This window comes from Saccopteryx leptura, chromosome 2 (assembly GCF_036850995.1).
Source record: "Saccopteryx leptura isolate mSacLep1 chromosome 2, mSacLep1_pri_phased_curated, whole genome shotgun sequence".
NCBI classification, from domain to species: domain Eukaryota; kingdom Metazoa; phylum Chordata; class Mammalia; order Chiroptera; family Emballonuridae; genus Saccopteryx; species Saccopteryx leptura.
Window position 1 is genome coordinate 167,268,537 of NC_089504.1, and position 14,254 is coordinate 167,282,790.

At 42.6% G+C, this 14,254-nt stretch overlaps 1 protein-coding gene across 1 annotated transcript in view; it reads right to left on the reverse strand.

Annotated features, from left to right (window-relative positions):
* Positions 1–12,430, reverse strand: part of FLT1 (fms related receptor tyrosine kinase 1) — a 227,179-nt gene extending 214,749 nt beyond the window's left edge. The window contains exon 1 of the mRNA XM_066369267.1: positions 12,021–12,430. Within this exon, the coding sequence (XP_066225364.1) occupies positions 12,021–12,084 (64 nt within the window). The 5' untranslated portion in view covers positions 12,085–12,430. The remainder of the gene's footprint in view (positions 1–12,020) is intronic.
* Between the last annotated feature and the right edge of the window lie 1,824 nt (positions 12,431–14,254).

A 14,254-nucleotide genomic window follows, 5' to 3' on the forward strand; every position in this document is an offset into this window, starting at 1 on the left:
GTAAATGGATATATTTCATTTTTTCTTAAGGCTGAGTACTATTCCATTATATAAACATAGCACATTTTCTTTTTTTAAATTTTATTATTATTATTTTTATTTAATTAATTGTGTTTACATAGATTCTAGGGTCACCCCAAATGCATCCCCCTCCCTCCTATTCCCCTCAACATCTTCCTTGCCCCCTCCCTACAGTGCCCTCCCGCCTTCCCTTCAGGTTTATCCCATCCTATCATCCCCTTTCCCTCTGTCCTCTTTTCCTCTGGTCCCTTTGATCCCTCCTCTGTCTCAACTCCATTCCTCAGTTCTCATTATTCCTTGCATTCCTCAAATGAGTGAGGTCATATGATATTATTCTTTCTCTGCCTGGCTTATTTCACTCACCATAATAGTTTCCAGGTCCCTCCATATTGTTGCAAAAGGTAATATTTCCTTCTTTTTCATAGCCCCATAGTATTCCATTGTATGTACCACTGCCTTTTAATCCACTTGTCCACTGCCGGACACTTGGGCTATTTCCAAATCTTCGCAATTGTGAACAATGCTGCCATAAACATGGAGGTGCATTTCTTTCTTTCAGTCAGTGATATGGTGTCCTTGGGATATATTCCTATAAGTGGGATGGCTGGGTCAAAGGGCAGTTCCATTTCTAAATTTTTGAGGAATCTCCATACTGTTTTCCACAGTGGCTGCACCAGTCTGCATTCCTACCAGCAGTGCAGGAGGGTTCCCCTTTCTCCATATCCTCGCCAGCACCTATCATGTGTTGTTTTGTCAATGAGCGCCATTATGACTGGTATGAGGTGGTATCTTATTGTGGTTTTAATTTGCATTTCTCTAATGATTAGTGATGTTGAACATTTTTTCATTTGTCTATTGGCCATCTGTATGTCCTCTTTGGAGAAGTGTCTATTCACTTCTTGTGCCCATTTTTTGATTGGATTGTTTGTCTTCCTGGTGTTGAGTTTTACAAGTTCTTTATAAATTTTGGTTATTAATCCCTTATCAGATATATTGTCGGATATGTTCTCCCATTGTGTGGTTTGTCTTTTTATTCTGTTCATATAGTCTTTAGCTGTGCAAAAGCTTTTTAGTTTGATATAGCCCCATTTGTTTATCCTGTCTTTAATTTCATTTGCCTGTGGAGATAATTCAGCAAAGATATTGCTGCGATAGATGTCGGTGAGCTTACTGCCTAAGTTTTCTGCTAGGATACTCTATGGTTTCACGATTTACATTTAAGTCCTTTTTCCATTTTGAGTTTATTTTTGTGCATGGTGTAAGTTGGTGGTCTAGTTTCATTTCTTTGCAGGTAGCTGTCCAGTTTTCCCAATACCATTTGTTAAAGAGACTGTCTTTATTGCACTCTCTGCTCTTACCTCCTTTGTCAAATATCAATTGTCCATAAAGATGTGGGTTTATTTCTGGGTTCTCTGTTCTGTTCCATTGATCTATATGCCTGTTCTTATGCCAGTACCAGGCTGTTTTGAATACAATGGCCTTGTAGTATATAACTTGATATTAGGAAGTGTGATACCTCCCACTTTATTCTCCCTTTTCAAGATTGCTGAGGCTATTCGTGTTCTTTTTTGGTTCCATATAAATTTTTGGAATATATGTTCTATATCTTTGAAGTATATCATTGGTATTTTAATCGGTATTGCATTTAATTATTTATAAATTGCTTTGGGTAATACAGACATTTTAATGATGTTTATTCTTCCTAACCATGAGCACGGTATATGCTTCCACTTGTTTGTGTCTTCCTTGATTTCTTTTATCAATGTTTTATAATTTTCTGAGTACAAGTCTTTAACCTCCTTGGTTAAATTTACTCTTATACTCCTAGGAATTTTATTTTTTTTTGTTGTTGCAATAATGAAAGGGATTGTTTCTTTAATTTCTCTTTCTGACAGTTCATTGTTTGTGTATAAAAATGCTTCTGATTTCTGTGTATTAATTTTATATCCTGCCACCTTGCTGAATTCGTTTATTAGGTCCAGTAGTTTTTTGACTGAGACTTTAGGGTTTTCTATATACAGTATCACATCATCTGCAAATAATGATGATTTTACTTCTTCTTTTCTAATTTGGATGCCTTTTATTTCTTCTTCTTGATTGCTGTAGCTAGGACTTCCAGTACTATGTTGAATAAGAGTGGTGAAAGGGGGCACCCCTGCCTTGTTCCTGATTTTAGGGGAATTGCTTGGAATTTTTGTCCATTAATTATAATGTTGGCTGTGGGTTTGTTATAGATGGCCTTTATCATGTTGAGGTATGTTCCCTGTATTCCCACTTTGCTAAGAGTTTTGATCATGAATGGGTGCTGGATTTTATCAAATACGTTTTCTGCATCTATTGAAATTATCATGTGGTTTTTCTCCTTCCTTTTGTTTATGTGATGAATCACATTGATTGATTTATGAATATTGTACCAGCCTTGCCTCCCCAGAATAAATCCCACTTGATCATGATGTATGATTTTTTTCATGTATTGCTGGATCTGGTTTGCTAATATTTTGTTGAGGATTTTAGCATCTAAATTCATCAGGGATATTGGCTTATAATTTTCTTTCTTTGTGTTGTCTTTGCCTGGTTTTGGAATTAGAATTATGCTCACCTCATAAAAGGAACTTGGAAGTGTTCCTTCCTCCTGAATTTTTTGAAACAGCTTGAGAAGGATAGGAGTTAGTTCTTCTTGGAATATTTGGTAGAATTTACCAGTAAAGCCATTGGGCCCAGGAGTTTTGTTTTTTGGGAGCTTTTTGATAACTGTTTCGATCTCTTTTGTTGTAATCAGTCTGTTTAGGTTTTCTGATTCTTCCAGATTGATTTTTGGAAGATTATATGTTTCAAGAAATTTGTCCATTTCACCTAGGTTGTTTAATTTTTTGGCATACAGTTCTTCATAGTATTTTCTTATAATATTTTGTATTTCTGTTGTGGCGGTTGTTATTTCTCCACTCTCATTTCTAATTTTATTTGAGTCCTCTCTCTTCTTTTCTTGATGAGTCTTGTTAAAGGTTCAACGATATTGTTTATCCTTTCAAAGAACCAGCTCTTGGTTTCATTGATCCTCCATAGTGTTTCTTTAGCTTCTATATCATTTATTTCTGCTCTAATCTTTATTATTTCCTTCCTTCTACTACCTCCGGGCCTTTTTCAAGCTTCTTAAAGAATGCCTGTAGTGCTGTGAACTTCCCTCTCAGGACTGCTTTTGCTGTGTCCCATAAATTTTGAGTTGTTGTTTGCTCATTATCATTTGTTTCTAGGAATTTTTTTTATTTCTTCTTTTATTTCATTGTTAACCCATTTGTTATTTAATAACATGCTATTTCATTTCCATGTGTTTGAGTATTTTTCAGTTTTTATGTTGTGGTTGATTTCTAGTTTAATGCCATTGTGATCAGAGAAAATGGTTGGTATGATTCCAATCTTCTTAAATTTGTTGAGACTGCTTTTGTGTCCTAACATGTGGTCTATCTTAGAGAATGTATCATGAGCACTTGAAAAGAATGTATATTCTGCTGCCTTAGGGTGAAAAGTTCTAAAGATACCTATTAAATCAAGTTGATCTAGTGTGTCCTTTAAGTCTGCTGTTTCTTTGTTAATTTTCTTTCTTGAGGATTTATCTAGTGATGTTAGTGGGGTATTAAAATCTCCTACTATTATAGTATTGCTGTTGATCTCACCCTTTATATCCATCAAAGTCTGCTTTATATATTTAGGTGCTCTTATATTAGGTGCGTAGATATTTATGATGGTTATATCTTCTTGTTGGATTGCTCCCTTTATCATTATGTAGTGACCTTATTTATCTCTTACTATAGTCTTTGTTTTAAAGTCCATTTTGTCTAATATAAGTATTACTACCCCAGCTTTTTTTTCATTTCCATTTGCATGAAATATTTTTGTCCATCTTTTTACCTTCAGTCTATGTGCATCTTTTGTTTTAAGGTGTGTCTCTTGTAGACAGCATATGTACGGGTCCTATTTTCTTATCCAAGCAGCTACCCTATGTCTTTTGATTGGATCATTTAATCCATTTACAGTTAAGGTTATTATTGATATGTAGTTGTTTATTGCCATTTTATTCTTTAAAGCTGTATTCCTCTTTTGCTATATTCTTTTCCCACTTTGATCTGTTTACAACAGGCCCCTTATCATTTCTTGCAGCATTGGTTTGGTTGTAATGAGTTCCTTGAATTTTTTTTTTGTTTGTTTTTGCTTTGTTTTTTTTTTTGTCTGGGAAGCTTTTTATTTCTCCTTCAATTTTAAATGATAGCCTTGCTGGATAAAGTAGTCTTGGTTGTAGGCTCTTGTTCTGCATTACTTTGAATATTTCTTGCCATTCCCTTCTGGCCTCAATTGTTTCTGTTGAGAAGTCAGATGTCATCCTTATGGGGGCTTCTTTGTAGGTGATAGCCTTCTTTTCTCTAGCAGCTTTTAATATTTTCTCTTTATTGCTTAGCTTTGGTATTTTAATTATGATGTGTCTTGGTGTAGGTCTTTTTGGGTTTCTCTTTAATGGAGTTCCCTGTGCTTCTTGAATTTGTGAGACCCTTCCTTGCATCAATTTAGGGAAGTTTTCAGCTATGATTTGATTGAATAAAGTCTCTATCCCTTGTTCTTTCTCTTCTTCTTCAGGAACCCCTATGATGTGGATGTTATTTCTCTTCATGTTGTCACAGAGCTCTCTCAAAGTTTCCTCAGACTTTTTGAGTCTCTTTTCTTTTTTCTGCTCTGCTTCTGTGCCTTTATTCATCTTGTCTTTCAACTCGCTGATTCGATCCTCAGCTTCATCCATCCTGCTTTTAATTCCTTCCATTGTGGTCTTCATTTCTGCTATTGTATTTGTCACCTATGACTCATTCTTTTTTAATATTTCAATATCCTTTTTTATACTTGCTATCTCTTTAGTTAGGTGTTCATACTGGCCATCCATTGTTGTTCTAAGACCCCTAAGCATCCTAACAATCATTATTCTAAACTCTGCATCCGGCAGTTTGGTTATTTCCATATCACTCAGTTCCTTTTCTGGAGATTTCTCTTGTGCTTTCATTTGGATTGCACTTCTCTGTCTTCTCATTATGTCTGTGTGTTTGGGTGTGTTGTTTGTAGGGCTGGTTGAGTCTAGGTTTGGTGTTGTCTGCCTCCAGTTTTCAGTTGTGTTATTTCTAGGTCTTCCCACATTTTCTTTATCCATTCATCTGTCACAGGACTCTAAGGTTGTTCCTATGTGTTGGTCAAGAGCTTCTCAATTTTTAATGTGCAAACAAAACATCTGGGGACTTTATTAAAGTATAGGTTCTGATTCATTCAGTTCTTAGTGGATGCTGGACCATGGACTACACTTTAAAAAGCATGTTTTGGAGTATGTTGTGGACAACAGCAAAGTGTAGGGCTGGGGGTGGGAGTTGGGGAAAGGAGGTACGAGCTTGAGCCCCATCCATGGGATTGAGTGTTCAGATCCATGTCTCACCTATCTAGTAGGATGATCCTGCCAGGAACCTGTTTGCATGAATGGCTGAGAAGAACCTAACCTAAGGAAACAAGAAATCAGGCAGACTAGCCTTGTCTAGTGGCTTGAAATAAAAGGCTGCTATTAAAGCAAAGCACTGATGCTGAGTGTGGCTAGGTCTCTGTTCTCCAGTTTTGCATCACAGCCTAGTACCCAAGGACTCAGGGTTGAGTCTATGAGATGACAAGTCAGTCAAAGCATAAAATCTGAAAGTACTATTATCTCTAAAAACTGGGTAAGACACTGCAGAGTAAAGCTGAGTGCTTGACATCTCATCAATAAAGGTTAGGACACAACTTTTGTACAGACTGAAACCTGGCTTGGAAGGCTCAGAGGCCCCAGTAAAGCATGTTGACAAAACAGAAGGGATTATAGGAGATAAGTAGTTCAGACAGCTGAAGTTCACAGCTGATTTCCTACATCCTAGTCACTCACTGCAGAGGATAAACATTATCTACATATTAGGAACAGTCCCTCTAAAAAATCCACTGTAACCAAGGCCAAATGGACGGGCAGGAGCACATTCATATACTGGAAAAAAATTAATATCTGGCCCTGACAGATTCCTTCTTTGAAATGATAGTATGGCTACATCATTCATTCATTCACTCATTCATTCCAACACTACCTGACAGTCTCTGTGCCAGGTGTTACATTATGTGCTGGGGATCTAAGACCAGATAAGACATGATCTGTCTTCCTCAAAGGGTAAGGGTACAACCACATAAACAGAATACTAACAATGCCAGGTAAGAACTGGAAAGGGGGCACAAAGAAGGGGTTACACATAGGAGGGTACACATAAGAGTGGGAAAACCATTTGTTCTGTCTGGGGCTATGAGGAGGCACTCACGGAGATAGTTTCTGAGCTGGATTTTGAAGGCAGGGGAGGAAGAGACGCCCAGGGATAAAAAGGTCTAGCGGGCAAACAGCACAAGCACAGAGCAATAAATATACAAGGCTCATCTAAAAAAGAGTGATTCCTCTGACTGGACTGTTTGTGTAGTACTGCCCACAAGGAGGATTACTGGTAATCTTACTGAATCTCTCAGTGTACTACTTGAGCAGCCATAATTTGCGGATATGCTTAATTCAGACCCCTATGGGCTTTAAGAAAATAGATGAAAATTCCATATTAAAAAAGTGATGCCAGAGTTTAAAAAGATATTGTAGCACTGTAATGATGTCATTCAACAAAAATTGAATACCTCTACCGTGCCTGGGTTAGAAGAAATACGAAAATGAAGAAGAAATGTTTTCTGTAGTATGAACATTGGGTTCTGTTCCTGCATTTGTCACTAGCCTGTTATTGACCTTGAAAAAAAAAATCACTAAACTGCTCTGGGTGGATTTTCTCATCTCTGAAGTGAGTAGATTTCATCCGAGGCTCTAACTCACTCTCCCAAAGTATGTGTTCATGAAACAAGATCAGATCTCTCAAAAACATCAAGGAGAGGAGCAATAATCAGAAATGGCTTCACCAAGACTGATGGGAAATCCCCAGGAATTCTTGACATCCCCCCACATCCGCCCCAGCAGCAATGCAGGAAATCTAGTCCACTATCTCCAGCAGACTCAATGGAACCATTTCCTTAATGAAACCCACCTCCAGCCCCAGATGCTAAGCCAGAAGCTTTCATTTCAAGCCCTCCCTCAATTATCCCATTCCTCCCATTTCCTTCCCCTTCCTCAATCTGGTATAAATCCAGTAATCTAATCAACAGCATACACTTTCCAAGCACCCAAGTGTGTGAGGAACCACCGCTAATCCTGAAAAGCATGTGGCAGATCTTCTCATTCCAAACCAGTTCAGTTATGCTAAGACCAATGGAACAGAGTGGATTTCTTTGTTCTAGTAAATTGGTTAAACTCAATGCAACAGATGCTTCTAATGCTTTGAGCCATTCCTAATAATATACTTTTACTTAAAAAAAAATTCAATGTTATTTCAAATGTCCTTCCTCCCCTAACCACAATGACAAACACTCTGAAAAATTATATATATTTGATATTCAATGAATTCCTGACCCAACTGAAGCAAGAACATGATTAATACCAGCAAGCTTTGCATTTCACACCCAAGTGCCAAAACAGCTTCTCTCAGTTCCTCTCCATTCTATGTCCACTCACATACACATCTCAACTCAAAGCACTACAGAAGCTACTGCTCTGCTCCTTGTTCTTGCTTTGCACAACTTCCCAAAGCAGAATGAATAGCAGCCGCAACTCTGTAATAAATATGTTAGATAACCTTTCTCCAGGACATGCTAATATTTGGTCAATATAAAATCATTTTTTGCAACACACCACTTTCAACTTCTATATTCTATGCAGTCAAAGTAGATTTAGAATGTTTCAATAGTTTTTTTGTAAAATGACAAAGGGATTATTTGGATTGTTCTAAAAAAGTCATGTAAAATAGAGGTTTAGTATCCTCAATGAAATCTAAACTTCTTTTAGAATAAAGTGAGCATTAATAATAACTATTATTAAAAGAAATGCATATTGAGTTTTAAATGACTGGCATCTTTAGAAGAGATAATGTAAATAAAGTTATAGAGTCTACTTCCTAGAATTACACCTCTGCTATGGGCATACTCTAACAGTTTAGCTCTTGCAACCCATTGAAGACCAAGTTAATTGGTTGGTCAGGTCTATTTTCAAAAAGAAAATACAGTGTGATTACTGATAACGGTAATCTTGTCATCCTTACAGTCTCAGGTAGGGGTTCTATCCATTCCATATGCAAATGTAGATAAGAGAAGGAGGAAGAGACACAGTTCAGCCTACTTGTTGGAATCATTTAATTTTAGAATTGAGAAAGGGCCTTAGAAATAACATCTAACTTTTGAAGTTTATAAATGAAAACAAAAAAGTCACTTAGGTTTCACTAGAAAAGAAACTGATAGCCTTTTATAGAATTTTTAACAGGGAAAGAAAAACTTCAAATAATCATAGATGAATAAAATAAAAATATTGAGGAGCTAAAATAGTTGACTACCTACAGTTCACCTACAACATGTCCCATTAGTTGGAAAAGTAAGTGGATTGCCAAAGGTGCTATAAATAATTAACATTTTCAGTATGCAATTCAGAAAAACACAACCAAAAAGGTATGGCTGTATAAACCCTGGGGAAAACAACAAAAATAGTTATGTAAAATTAGCTTTATTATGAGACTTATTACATTCATTTTGAAATTAGGTGTTATTTTCATGTACATTTTGATTTAACTTTATGATATTAATTGTTAGTCAAATAAGTTTGTAAATATATATATATATATGTTTGCTCGCTTATAGTTTGCATTGGGTGTGGGAGACAGGCTGTAAGCAGGCAGGGTCATTATAGCCTAAGGCTTAGTTTTAAGACTAAGATTTTCTCACCCTTTTAATACCAAGATCTTTTCAACATCCTTCTAATACTAAGATGTTCTCAAAACTAAGCTTTTCCCCACACCTTTGACTGTTGCATGATGTGGGGTGGTGCACTCTTATGAGGAATCCCATTTATGCCTCAGATAAGTGGCTTTGTATCAGAGACTTCCTTATTTGTATATTGGCTTAAAGGCTTTCAGATCCTTCCATCAGCATTGCAGAGGAGAGGCAGCCAAGATGGCGGAGTGCTGAAGAAGAAGCCAGTTTGTGCAGAGAGAAGGAGATGGGGAACAGAGGTGAATAAGGCTGGTGGGGCCTTTGATTCTAGGAATACTTGGATGAGTCAGTGGCTTTGGGAGCCCTGAATGGAAAGGGAAGTGTTTTCGCACTGTGTGTATTTCTTGCCCGCCGGGTGCAAGCTAGGATTAAAGGTAATGGCCCACCAGTTCTTGGCTCCATTGTTTCATTACTGTCTGTCCGAATCAAATGCGAACCTGCATGGGCCAGGCGGCTGTGATGGTGGCTGTGGCTACTGGCTTTACATTAATATGGACTTCCTTCACAGAATTCATCAGTGAAGCATTTCCAGTTAGAGCAAATTGTAAATGTTAGCTGCTCAAAAACTCAAGAAAAACAGGACGAGGAAAAGGGGGTCTGTGGCTTTAATCAAGGGTGTGGTAACTTAAAAGTAAGAAAATGAGACTGAATGGAGTAAAGGAGGACTGAAACCCTTTTTGCAGGAAGACATCACAATACAGAGGACTTGAAAATATCTGAATTATTAGCATTTTATTTCCTATGATATTTGGAAGAAGGTAAATACACTCTTTGGAGGGAGATACATTATTATTTTGTGTTGCTGAACCTCTGGTTATTTTATCCCTCATGGTACAGGTGCACATTGCTCACGCACTGTCATAATGACTGATGAATACACAAAAGATATATAGCATCTGAAGGGAAGCAGACCTGGCCCATGATGAGTGCAAGTAGACTCCTGATCGATCCACAGGGCAGAAACTTGGCCCCTTTCTGGACCCTCTCCCCAGAGCTGCAGCCCCTGGGGTCAGTTTTAAAGACCTGATTTGGTTTAGAAAGCAGGTAGTGACTGTTTCACTGGGAGATGTCTGTTAACCAGACAAAAAAGTCTGTGGTCTGGGAAGGTAGGCTTTGCAATGATAAACCCCAAAAGCGGATAGAATGTTCCTTAAACCAGAAAGTAAAAGGGGTTCTCACCTTGTCAGTGTTTTGTCTTGCTTTCTCTCTATAACACGTAGTTAATTTACTTTTTAAAAAATTTTATTTATTGATTTTAGACAGAGGAGAGAGAGAGAAAAGTGGGGGTGGGGTGGGGAGAGGAGCGGGAAGCATCAACTGGTAGTTGCATCTTATATGTGCCTTGACAGGGCAGGCCCTGGGTTTCAAATGGGCAACCTCCGCATTACAGGTCAGCACTTTATCAACTGAGCCCTCACAGATCAGGCTAGGTAAATTTTTTTTAAATTGCAAGAGGTCCAAGATTCCTGCCATATTTAAGTAAAATAAAGTCTGAGAGAAATCATTAGAAGATCTCACATTTCTGAGAATCTTCCAGATATCTACTTGGCCTCTAATCACAAAGAGAACTATATTTCCCTAGTCAACCACAGTTTTGAAACAAAACTGAAGATATATTTGTGTGAAGCAGAAAATCCAATAAAACACATATTTCCCTCCATTTTTTTGGACTCACAGTAATTTACCTTAACATAATAGACAGATGAACTTGAGTAAGCCATTTATATACTCGAAGTAACTGTTTAAAAATAAGTGACTTTTCAGAACTAAAAATGTATTTTTGAATTAGAACAATATTTAATTTCATATAGTTATTTTAGCAACTTTTTCCAACTTAAAGCAAGCACAGTTCTCATACATTATGACTTGCCTCTAGCATTAATGGTTTCACAACCCAATTGGAACTATTGCTTGTTATTTAGAAACTGACGGTCTAATTAGTCTTCCCACTGAGAAAGAATGCTGAATTTAACTGTTACAGCCTTTGGGATTTAACAGTCATTTACAAAAAAAAAAAAAAAAAAAAGCAAGCTCAACTCTATTAACTTTCTTTCCTTGAATCACCGAAGTAACTTATTTTATGTTACTGTCTTTTGCCCAGAGGGACAAAACCAAGGTTTTGACTACTTGGCCTCGCCTGCAGAGACGCGATCCGAGCCACTAAATCCCCTCGGGCTTGGACGCCTCGCTAGCGGCGGCCTCTAACCGCGGTGTGACCTCCTGGCCCCGACGGTTCTGCAGCCTGTTTCCTTAACACCCGGCAAAGGGGCGGACCTCACCGACCGCTCAAACCGCATCTTTTAGTCCAAATTGTCCGCCCTTTCTTCTCTAGGAATTTAAAGGCTAGGCTCGCAATTCCGAAACTTAATAGCATTTGGGTTCTCAAATGCCCTCCTCGGTCAGATGCACGCAGGCGGACGGAAAGGGCCCCGCGGTCCGCGGGAAGAGTGGGAGCCTGTCTATCGTCCCGTGGACAGAGGGGCTCCGGGGCCCTAAGTGGGTTGGCAGGTACCAGCTCTTGCCATCTCCGAGGATCTGTCTGCTCCCGCCAAGCACGCGACCCCCTCCACCTAGGCTCTCCTGCTTCCCTCTCGAGGCGCGACGCCACGGCCAGTGCCCGCCCTCGCCACGGCGGGCTTCAGCCCGGTCCCCGCGCGATCTCGCTGGCGTCCGGGGCGCCGCGGCGCCGGGCTCCGAGAGCACCGCGGAACAGCGCCCGGGAACAAGTCTGGCGTCAGGCAGGTCAGGGTGCGGGATGCTCCCGGACCCCAGAGCCAGGCAGAAAGGGTCAGCGACTCCAGCCGCCGAGGAATAGCCCCAATAGTACTGGGCTGGTAGCATCCAAGTTGGCGATGCCCGCGGGGCCCTCTCCGCGTCCTGATCGCCCGGCGGAAGAGAAAAGCGCCAACACCCCAGGCGTGCATAGTAAGACTGGTGTCCCACTCCCAGGGTGCGCCCCTGCCTCCTCGTCCGGCCCCCGCCCGAGGGTGCGCCCCTGCCTCCTCGTCCGGCCCCCGCCCGAGGGTGCGCCCCTGCCTCCTCGTCCGGCCCGGGCCGCGCCTCACCTGTGAGAAGTAGACCGCCGAGCAGCGCGCACAGCAGGACCCCGGTGTCCCAGCAGTTGACCATGGTGAGCACAACGCGGCCTGCTCGCCTGGTGCCCGCGCTCCTGGCGGGCGACCCACCCAGCCGCCGGAGCTTGTCTTCTCGCTCTCCAACGCCGCCGATCCCGCACTGCGGACCCGCGCCCCGAGCGCCCCTCTCCAAGGCTTAAGCCAGAGAGACAACCACTTGTCGGGTAATCCTCGCAGCCCGGCGTCCTCGGGCGCTGCGCTCCAGCTCCGGAGTCCGCTCCCGAGCCCGCTCCGAACCGCCGCCGCCGCCGCCGCCGCCGGGGAAGAGCCCAGAGAAGTGTTTGTCCGGCGCACTCCGAGCCTCTAGCGGACTTCGATGGAGAGGAGCGGAGGGCGGGGGCCATTTATAACCTTTCCCCAGCCCACTTCCTACCCCGGCACCTCCTTCCAGTGACGTCAAGGGATCCCCCACCCCTCATCCGCCTCCCCACCTACCCTCTTCCTCCGGGACCTTATTCCCTACGGCTGCGGAAGGGGGCAGGGGAGAGAGCACGCGTGGGGAAGTGGTGGCGGCGTGGCGGCGGGGCGCTGCGAGGGCAGGTTCTAGGTCTTCGTCCCGGCCCTCTAGCCCTCTAGCCATCCTTCCTTAGCGCTCAGGAAATCTTGGCAGGCTTTCCTTGTCCGGTTTACTCAGCCCTGGGGGCCGCCCGAAGCTGGTGAGGGCGCAGGGCTGGAGCTCCCCCGGCCACCTCCGAGGTGGAAAGCCCGCTTCGCAGCAAGCTGGCCGCGGTGTCCTCGGCACCAAGGAGTGAGGCGCACGCAGTCCGGCTCTCTCCCCTTCCTGCTCTTCCCTCTTTGTCCAGCCGCCGCCGCCGCCTACCCCCCTGCCCTAGACGTGGGAAGGCGCTGGAAACCTTCGGCACCTAGAGAGAGCCCGAGGGCACCGGACGCTTGCCTAGCACCTGTGGGAAGACAGCGGACCTATCCCGGTCCCTAGAGAGCGCAGTGCGTCTTTCTTTTTTGGACGCAGGTGTGCCCACCCAAGTCATTGCCTAAGCCCTCCGCTTCCTAGAAGCAAAACAAGGAATAACATCAAGATACCTTTTTAAGAGCTGAGACGTGAAACTGCTCCTGCAACTTGTAAGGGCCAGGCACATGAACTTTATTTTCCTAAATGCTCGGGAAAAAATCTTTCTGATGACATCTTGCTATGAAAGATGAGTGCCTTTGTTGCTCTCCCAACAAAACCCGGTGAACTTAAATTGAGGCACTAGGTCATTTGCGATGGCGCTAAGTCCACATTGTTCCTCAGTTTGTCTCCGTTGCCTCAAAGGCTGAAAGCGTCTCAGGCTTCACGGAGCAGTTCAACCTTGTCCCTGTAAGTACCGCCGCTTTGAAAGAGTTCTATGGAACCTGCCAGATGGTCATGATAAATGAACTGTAATGGGTCCTGAACGGGGCCAGCGACTCTTCCTGAAGGACCGGACCATCACCCCGCCTGGGAAAGTTGGGCAACCCGAACTTGCCACACCTTGGGGTGGTAGAGCCAGGATAGGTCTCTGCTACCCGTCGCCCAACGCAGGAAACGCGTGTGCGGGCACCTGGCGCTGGGGCTACTGAGCCAGGGTCGCTGTGGTTCCAAATAAAGCAAGACCGCGCGCAGCTGTTGCTCGTCCGCTCGTGCTCCACACCAGGCTCCCTGACCACTTTACCTCACCCGAGCCTGATTCCTCCCAAAACCACAGGCTCATTTAGTGAACAATTAGTAAACACCGATCACAGGGCTGGCAGCTGACAGCAGATCCTTCTCACAACTGGTCCCCCAGCCCAGGTCTGGACCGCGCCCAAGGAACCTAACTTGAGAGCTGTTTGTCACTCCCCGCCCTCTCCCAAGGAGAAGCCGTCAGCATTACCATTCTGCCACCTTCCAGGGACCAGGCATTGTGTTGGGGTCAAAACACTGTGGTGAGACGATCTCATCACTCTGCCTCGTTTAGGATCACGAAAAAGGGGCCAGGACAACAGAATGCGAGGATCACAGGGCTGGGCTAGCTTGGCTTTACCGTGGGTACAGAGAAGAGGTGGTCTGTCTGGAGGACTCAGCAGAGACACTTAGCTGACTCTGGGAAAAAGTGACCCATAGTACAACCTACATAAGTTTAATAGAACTTTTCAAATGTGGTTTGATCTTTTAAAATATACAGAGAGACAACACTCCAGATACC